The sequence below is a fragment of the Mastomys coucha genome, unplaced genomic scaffold, assembly GCF_008632895.1.
Source record: "Mastomys coucha isolate ucsf_1 unplaced genomic scaffold, UCSF_Mcou_1 pScaffold20, whole genome shotgun sequence".
Lineage (NCBI taxonomy): Eukaryota > Metazoa > Chordata > Mammalia > Rodentia > Muridae > Mastomys > Mastomys coucha.
The window spans coordinates 18921232-18930128 of NW_022196903.1; the positions used below are offsets into that span (position 1 = coordinate 18921232).

Below are 8897 nucleotides of genomic sequence, written 5' to 3' on the forward strand. Positions count from 1 at the left end.
ATGAGCCTTTTGAGAACAAGGAAATGGGATCATTTGCTCTTGTGACTCAAAACTTGGAAATATTAATTCTAAATTTAGGCAGAAAAGCAGTGAGGCAGAAACTACTCACCTAAGACAATGTTGGTAGAATGTGGGAGAGATTAAATTTAGATAATAAAAAAAGACAAACTTCTGAAGAGAAAATACAAAGTTACACAAAGACTGAAGGAGTATCCCCATCCAAATGAAACCTGTGACCAAACGGGGATCTCTCCAGGGACCTACAGCAGTATTGCAGCTCAGAGATCCACTAAAAAAAATGACATGCAGTTTCTAGGGCTTTGCTGATACTGAACTGAGCTCAGTACTAAGAGGGTCTAAGAATCCAGTGGCTATAAACACTCTTGAAAGAATCACAAACACACAGGTGCACAAAAATCTTTATTTTGAAGCAATGCCAAAGTACAAAAATAATATGACATCACTGAACACTGAGCATTTAAAATGTGTCCATGTGCTCACCCTAACCTGGTGTTGAATGTGGAAATTAGGGAATGCCACTCTGAAGCTATCTGCAGGGACCTCTGCTCTTTACTGCTATGTGCATTTAGTGTCTACACTGGGGACCAAATGGAGGTGTTGAACAGACTACTCCCCTGTTACAGAAATGCAGAAAGAAATGAATTAGACAGAGGCTTGGCCCTGCTGTGTGTCACAAACACGCTACACAGACATGGAAAATTCATAAGCTTGGTTTGTTCTAAAATTGCTTAGAGATCAATTCCGAAACTATTGGTTTTTCTCAATTATTGTCAGATATTACTTTCATATGCACATCACTTGGTCTACATTTAAAAGATGGATGTCATCAATAATGCAAGTGACTACACAGCCCACTGACAGGTAACATCAACCTAAATGCTCTAAATAGCAATGTGAATCTCAGACATAAAAGCACATTTTCCAGATTCTTAAAGATGCCATCCTTAGCATATATACAAAAAGTATGATGTGAACTCAAACAGCTAATATCAAAAAAAAAAAGAAAGAAAAGAAAAAGAAACAAAACACAAACACGATGTGATCTGCAGAACTCAGTGCAAAGCTGAAATCTCACTCCTCATTACCGCCTGCTGGATTTCATCTGTGAACGCGCTGACCTTTTTTTCTTTTATCCCTCCTGCCACAAGCTGCCAATCTTGGTTTACTTAGCGATCATCAATTCTCCATGAATGCCTCTTCCATGGCATTATTTCAAAGTTCAAAACGAGATTTTGACAGGTCAAATGCTTTCTAGCATATGCAAAGTAAATCTTTCTATTTCAGTAAAATGACAGAATTTCCATTAAAACATTTAAATGTTATCTTCCAGCCATTTCCCTTCTAGCTTGCATATGAAAAACTAAGGAACATGTGCTATATAAAGTCTGTAAAAGGTATGGAAATCTCATAAAAACAAACCAAAACAACAACGAAAAGCCTTTAAAAGCTCCCAATTTTCATGCATTAGCAGCGATAAACGTGAATGTGGTGGAGGGCAGTTAGATCAGAGATTATTTCTGTAGAAAGAGCTAGCTGCCGAAGTCAATTCCTCTGTTAGCTGAACTAAGAATTAAGAGTATATATAAGGAAGTAAGTGTCATGGGTCGAGCCATAGTCCTGTATTGTTCTTCATATTTTAGAGATGCACGATCATTTGACACAACGGAATGGATAGATGCACAGAAACAACACTGAATGTCCAGAGCACTATACAACTGGAAGGGCTTGGAGGCCATCTTTTTCCTGCTACAGATGGGGCAACAGCCCATGGGAACAACGTGAGTTACAGCTGCACGGATGGATGCAGAGTGGAGCCTGTACTCTACTCAGCTCCAATCCAGTAGAGGAGGAAGCTAGGATCAAGAGAGGATATCCTCTAGGGGGTCATCCATGATTCATGAATAAGAAAATAGAATCCAAAGGAAACTAAGTGGAGTACCCACCTGACATGTAGTACATCACTGAAGGAAGTCAGGACAGAAAAAGAGCAGGAACCTGGAGGCGGGGACTGATGGCAGAGGCCATGGATGTGTGTTTCTTACTGGCTTGCTCACCATGATTTGCTTAGCCTGCTTTTTTACATTGCACAGGGATGGCATCACCTACAATGGGCTGGGCTCTCCCCCATCAAACTGCACAGGCTTGTGCACAGTGGACCTTTTGGAAGCATATTGCCAATGGAGGTTCCCTCTTGTCAGATAACTCTAGCTTGCGTTTAGTTGACATAAAACTACCCAGTACAATTATCTAGCAAAAATTTACTACTTCTTTTATAAGGAGTCCTTGAAGGCACATCTAAGCAGAAGCCTTCTGAATTCCAATTGTTGAGTCCACGTTGCATATAAAATAATGAGTCAAATTTGAGAGTTAGAATTTTGAAGTGGGAATATTTATTTACAAGTGTCATATGAAAAGCCACTGATATTATGTTTTAATTTATTGTAGGACTTCGCATTTGCCTCCCTATAGAAATGTAAAAAACTGAATGTTTAGTAGTAGTGATCACAGTGGGAGTAAGGCTGTTTACTCTAATGCTCTAATTGGTTACTTTTTGTTGCTGAAATAAATACCATGACCAAAAGTAACTTGTGGAAGAGAAGAGCTTATTTTCGTATCTATAATGCTGAGGAGGCCACGGCCAAAGGTCCCTTAAGTCGGAAGCTGAGAGATCACATGTCTCCATACACATGTAGAAAGCATAGACCACTAAATGGAAACTGGCAAAGCTACAAGTGTAAAGCCCTCTCCTAGTGACTTGCTTCCTGTAGGAAGGCTCCATCTCTTCCAGGGTCCATAGCCTCCCCAAATAGTAACATCACCTGAGAACAAAATATAGGAGCCTATGGATGTCATTTCTCATTCAAATCACAACACTCCTATGGTTATTTAAAAGAAAAATAAAACAAATGTAAATTAATCTAACTCTCACTCAGTCTTTGGAAAGAGAAGAGAGTAAGTAAAATAAACAAACTATAAATCCTTTGTGAGAAGTTGCAAATAAAGTCACTCCCAATTCATTGTGCTCAGAAGAAAATACAATTCTCAGGAGGAACACAATGAGTATCGGCGCTACTTCACTAGAGTCAATTTCATCTGCACAGCTTATGCATATGCTTTGTATTGTGCTTACTTAAAAACAGCTTATGCTAAACGGACACACTAATAAATCACTCCCTAAATTCTTATTTTATAACCAATAATGAGTGTATTACCTACCTCTCATCAGAGAAGGTTCTTTTTACAGTAGATGGTGATTAATAAGGATCCACAATTTGTCAACATTCAGAGAATAAAAGGCTAGAGAATGCTTAGCTCTAAATGGGACATGTACATCAATCATGTCTGTTGACCGCAAGGCTTAGGAGTCACCGCAGAAGTAGAGATGAAAGATTCTAAGAGTCTGAGCTAGTAGATGTCTTCAAAAAATAGTATTTACCATACATGATAATGCTTTTGCTCACATGAACACCCAACAATTGTAATTACATGCACAGGCCAATATAGGAAAAATTTATCAGATCCCTGTATAGGTGCAGGAGGGGTTCAGAAATCACACCTTTTGCTGAAAGATACTGGCAATGGATGAATACTGGGGAAAGGACAGTGTTCTTTCAGATGCTGTCCCCATGGGCTCTCCATACTCCAGTAGATAGACACTCCTGCACACACAGGAACCATTAAGTAGATTACATGAACTTTAAAAAAAGAGAATACACAAAAGTTGGGAGAAAAAGCATTAAAGGAGACAGAGAAGGAACTGGAGGAAAAGGAACGGGCAGTGGATTGATAAATACACATTATATGCACATATAAGATTCTCAAGCAGGGGCTGGAGAGATGATTCAGTGGTTAAAAGCACTGACTGCTCTTCCAAAGGTCCGGAGTTCAAATCCCAGCAACCACATGGTGACTCACAACCATCTGTAATGAGATCTGATGCCCTCTCCTGGTATCTGAAGACAGCTATAGTATACTTGGATATAAAAATAAATAAATCTTAAAAAAAAAAAAGATTCTCAAGCAGTTTTAAAAAAAAAACCTAAGGAAACCATTATTATGCACTACCTATCTATAATATCAATTCTGCGCCATGACCATTCAACCAGTGCTGTTTCATTACTTTACTTTGTAATTCTCTGGCAACAGTTTGTATCCATCATATTCCTTTGATCCCTCTATGTGATATCAAGTTGTGGTCATTTTAATCCGTTTCATTATTGGTGAATTCTTGAGTTCTCCACATATGCTGGACATTAATCCTTTATTAGGCATGTCCTGTAAGCACTTCACCAGCCAATGCTGTGTCCCTTCTCACTAACTTGGCAGAAACTCTTTTAGAGAAGGTATTTTTTTTAAAGTTCCATCATGATCGCTTTCTTTTTTTCAGGGAAGGAGTCAAGGTCCAACCCAAAGTCATATATGTCTTTTCCCATTTCTTCTGGGAGTTACAAGGTGTTGCACCTAAGTCCATGACCCACTCTGTGAAAGGTACGAATTCCAAGTCCAGATTAACGTTTTGCACGTGGGTATAGACTTATTCCAGAACATGTTTGGAATGACTATCATTTCTCCACTGTACTATGGCTGTTCTCAGCGCGGAGGTCATTTTATAGTAGTAGTGTGTTTCCCAGTACTCTATTATGCTCCCTTAATTTGTTTGTTCTTTTTACTAACACCCGCTGACCTGATGATTGTAGGGTTCACTATAAATCCTCATACGATTTAGAAAAAGAAGACACCTATTTTGGAGTAATTTTAGATTTAGGCAAATGTTATAAAGATAGTTAAAAAAAAAAGACACCTTCATCCATCCATTGTTTTCCAATTACACCTTTCTCTTAGTGTGCCAGGGCATATTTATCAAAATCCAACATGGCCTCCTTGATTTTTTTTCATTGACACCAGGTGGCAGCTTTCCTTGAAATCCACAGTGTTTTTTCCCTCACTACTTGCTATTTACATATATGTAAATGTATCCTCATCTCTTAAAATTTGGGGAAAGATTTCATCATGCAACCCTCCGGCTTTCAAGGTAAGATATAAACCCTATATTGTTAAGATAGCCCTAGCTAAGATCAAGTTAAACAATGTATCTGCTACAGCCCCAAGACCTTTGTCATGTGACCTTGGTAAGCAAGACTTCAACAACTATCATGTGTTCCTTTAATTCAATATATACTTGTGGACTGATATATTAAGAAGCATATGATCTATGAATCACAAAACTAAGCAGCTGGATATTTTGTTTTGTACAATAGTCCCTGCCTCAGGGAAGTTCAGAATATTATGATTCCACACTTTCAATTTTGTACTAGCCCATGGTATGTTGTATGCCGTGTTTCTTCAGACAGAAACATTTAAGGCATTTACACAAGGACAGGAACCCATTCTCCAAGTGACTCTGAGGTACTTAGGGCATTAAGTGAACATTCCAACTTAATGTCTATGGGCACCTCACTGAAACAAACAAATGATAACATGGAAAAGCCACTCACAAGAAATACACTCAGAATTCCCATCTGAGTCAGAAGCTAAAGTCAGAAGTAACAGCAAGAAGGAACGGGTCGTATTATTCATTCAGTGAGAAGAATGCATTCTCTTGAAATTAATCAGTGCCCTTAATTATTATAAAGCCTAAATAGCAAACTGGCATAAGGTAGTAATTTACTATTGAAAGCCTGAGTGAAAAGGATCATTTATGAATGTGAACCACAAGATAGCTACACTCAGCTGTAGGAGTCACTGCCAGAAGATGATTCCAAACACCACCTCGCAAACAATGTGAATAATTTCCAATTTTATTTATCTCCCCAAAACAGGCTATGGAATTAAGCGTTTTTAAATTGCAAAATAGAAGCATAAATCCTTAGGAGAAAATCAAAAGCTCAGAAGCGTCCTTGCCACCCCAGTGAAATGGTCTTAGAAAGCACCAGAGTTCCCAACACAGCTCTGTAAACTCACCTCATAGTAACTCCGGACCGCATTGCAGAAGGCTTCGTCCGCAACTATCTGAGTTTCTCCATTGAGGAAGGCCTGGAACCGTTCTTTCAGTAACTGCAACTGTTGTTTGTTAAGCTACGAAAAAACAAACAAACAAGCAAATGAGTAAATGAATGAATATATAAGTCATCTGATACATACAAGTATTAAAAGTTACATTGGATGCAATGTACATTTGATTAGACACTGAATTATCTTTGTAGTAAAAGTGAAATATCTTACTCTTTGTACTCTTTATGAACTTTTTTTTTTACCAAGTGACTTCCTTGCATTTCTAAATTGAAATACAGACTTAGACTCCAAATATCTCCCTTACACAGAGTCTCTAGTTTTAGCTTCCAATCCCTTCGCAGAAACAGGAAAGATAACTAAAAATTTGCTGGGAGACTGATGTATTAAATAGTGCTGAATAAACAAAGGGAAAAGGGTCAGAGCTCTTAGAAAGGAGTAGACACCTTTTCGGGGCAGGAAGCAATAAGCTGTGAAGCCCTAAAAGACAGGAGGGACTCCTGACAAAGAATCTTCAGAAAGAAACAAGTGCTGGCTTCTACAAGTTCGAATTCCATGAACAAGCGTGCTTCAAATACCTGAACTGAAATAAATGGAGCCATAAACAGATGATAAATTCAGAAGACCAGAGATACAATAGGTAAACTGGGAACTAGTCAATCCTACTGGGAGAACACAAATTTATAACCCGATTTAATCACCACTGGGAATGCCTCTACCATCACTACTGGCCATCATGACCACCAAGGTTAGCTTAGACTCACGTTATGACTCACCCATCATGCCTTCTAGTAAACTGCAACAGTATCAGCTACATAATTTTACTCTCCAATGCAAAATAAAAATAAGGTGCCTCTTGTTCAAAAAGTTATAATTAATTTTATGATAGCAGAAATAGAGATTTAAACCCAGTACAGGCCCCTGAAAACATCTGTCTCAGTGCCCTATGTGCTTTCATGAGAGGAAGCTCAACTTCATTGCACATGCACACACACACACACACACACACACACACACACAAACACAAGGTTGGCAAATATGGCCTAGAGGAACAGAAATGCTATGCCCATGTTGTAGTTGAACAAGGCAGTTCTGGGAATAGTATATGTTGCAATACATAATAACCTGCAAAGCAGTGATGCTTCTGCTCCACCCCATCCTGATTAGACATATTGGAGGACTTTCTCACATTGTGGAACCTATAGAAGGATGTGAAGCGTGTGGAACCATGCTGTGGAAAAATGATTAAAGGATTAGAAAGCTAAACAAACCGGTATGATTTGGCTTCAAAAAGAAAGCTGGTATGAAATAAGTTTAAATCTTTTCAAAGGGCTTATTAAAATGCCATTCGAATATGAGGGAGACAAGCTCTTTCAAAAACTGGATTTTATTTAGGACTCTAACAGACAAGAAAGCTTGAAATGAAACTGCTCTAGTACCAAAAGGCTAATACATAAGTATCCTATTGTACCCAGGTGCTAGAAAATAACTAAAATGTGCTTGCTCTGAGGACTGAAAGATGAAGATGGTCTAGTTCTTTACTGAAGTTAACTCTTTCGTTTTAGAAGCTAGCCTGGCTAAAGAACAGCAGCATGGAACATCTGCATTAAATTACAATCTCTGTTCCCCTAACATGCAGAAAATGAAAGCAGGCACCTTCTGTACACATGTGTAGAAGCAATACGAAAGTAAGTCCACAACTTTGGCCTCCTAAGGAGAGCTCACAGAAGGACCAAAGGGAACTGGAGCAGCGGCTGCTTGGTGAGAGGCAACTGATAAAGGCGTTAGCTCCCAAGCCATGGCAGTTGAAAGAAAGGGCTTCACCTTACAAATCTAGTGTCCAGTGAAACTTGAAATGAAAATGCTTGTAAGAATGGCAGTGATACAGAGAAAACTTTCATAACCATTTGTCCCACCTCCCTCATTCGCTGAAACATTGTTTCCTGACAAATAACTTGTTTCTCTTTCAATTTTCTTCAGTCCAAAGAATTTTGTTACTCTGCTGAGAAATGCCTCCAAAATATGATCTTTGCAAGTTCTACTTTTATCTCTTTAACTTTATTTGTGAGAATTACTTTCCAATATTTATGGAATGGTAAACACAAAGATACTAACCAAAGAAAGGAGATTGGGAGAAGTCATTGACACAGAAACTACAATAAAGCTGGTACAGTTCTAAAAAACGTGCACAAGTATGTATCTACATATCAAGATTCAATTTCTACAAGTAAGAGAATTCTAACTCTGTTATGCTGTTGCTTTTGGTGGTGGATAAGTAGATAACAGACATCCAAAATTGAAAGTGCAAAGTTTAATGCAAAGCTCCATAGCTTCCATTTGACTATGGCTCCAGTTTATTATGGTGTGTGATGTTTTTATTTGCAAGTTTTTCATGACAAAGTTCATGAATTAAGATCTTTAAATGAAGATGCATATAAGTAAAAGATATTACAGTTACATTTAAAAAAATAAAAGAGCACTGAAAGTTACAGTTATCTAAGGAGTTGATAAAGTCATTTAATTAGCACAAAGTAGTTATATTTCCATGTAGAAGAAATGGGGAAAGAAAAATGAAATTAATCTTCAAATGCAACCCTGATGGTAGCTCCCAGAAAGTAGTTCTACAAAAGCATGTTCTATACTCAAAAACAGGATAGTTGAGAGATGGAAAGAAAAATAACCAGAAATGAATACATGCATAGCAACTCAAATACTACTCAAAAAGTGATTTGTTTACTGAGGTCCACCTTTAACTACAGTCTAATACCAAAGAGTGCCATAATACCAACCATATTTCCACAGAGAAAGACATAAATTGCACCATAATCACAATGATTATGTAAATGATTATATAAAAGTTGAACCAA

At 37.9% G+C, this 8897-nt stretch overlaps 1 protein-coding gene and 1 long non-coding RNA gene across 24 annotated transcripts in view; one reads left to right on the forward strand and one right to left on the reverse strand.

Annotated features, from left to right (window-relative positions):
* The window catches only part of Cadps2 (calcium dependent secretion activator 2), a 529581-nt gene that overhangs the window by 383765 nt on the left and 136919 nt on the right, over positions 1 to 8897 (reverse strand). For 22 of the 23 annotated variants that reach the window (XM_031381287.1, XM_031381283.1, XM_031381275.1 and 19 more), the window contains exon 2: positions 5983 to 6096. In XM_031381287.1, coding sequence (XP_031237147.1) covers positions 5983 to 6096 — 114 coding nt within the window. Of the gene's footprint in view, positions 1 to 5982; positions 6097 to 7155; positions 7207 to 8897 lie in introns of those variants that run through there. The other variant, XM_031381290.1, reaches the window with a different exon arrangement.
* Positions 1667 to 8897, forward strand: part of LOC116098632 — a 23595-nt gene continuing 16364 nt past the window's right edge. Inside the window, exons 1-3 of the long non-coding RNA XR_004121897.1 lie at positions 1667 to 1799; positions 4409 to 4509; positions 4927 to 5053. This is a non-coding gene — a long non-coding RNA (uncharacterized LOC116098632). The remainder of the gene's footprint in view (positions 1800 to 4408; positions 4510 to 4926; positions 5054 to 8897) is intronic.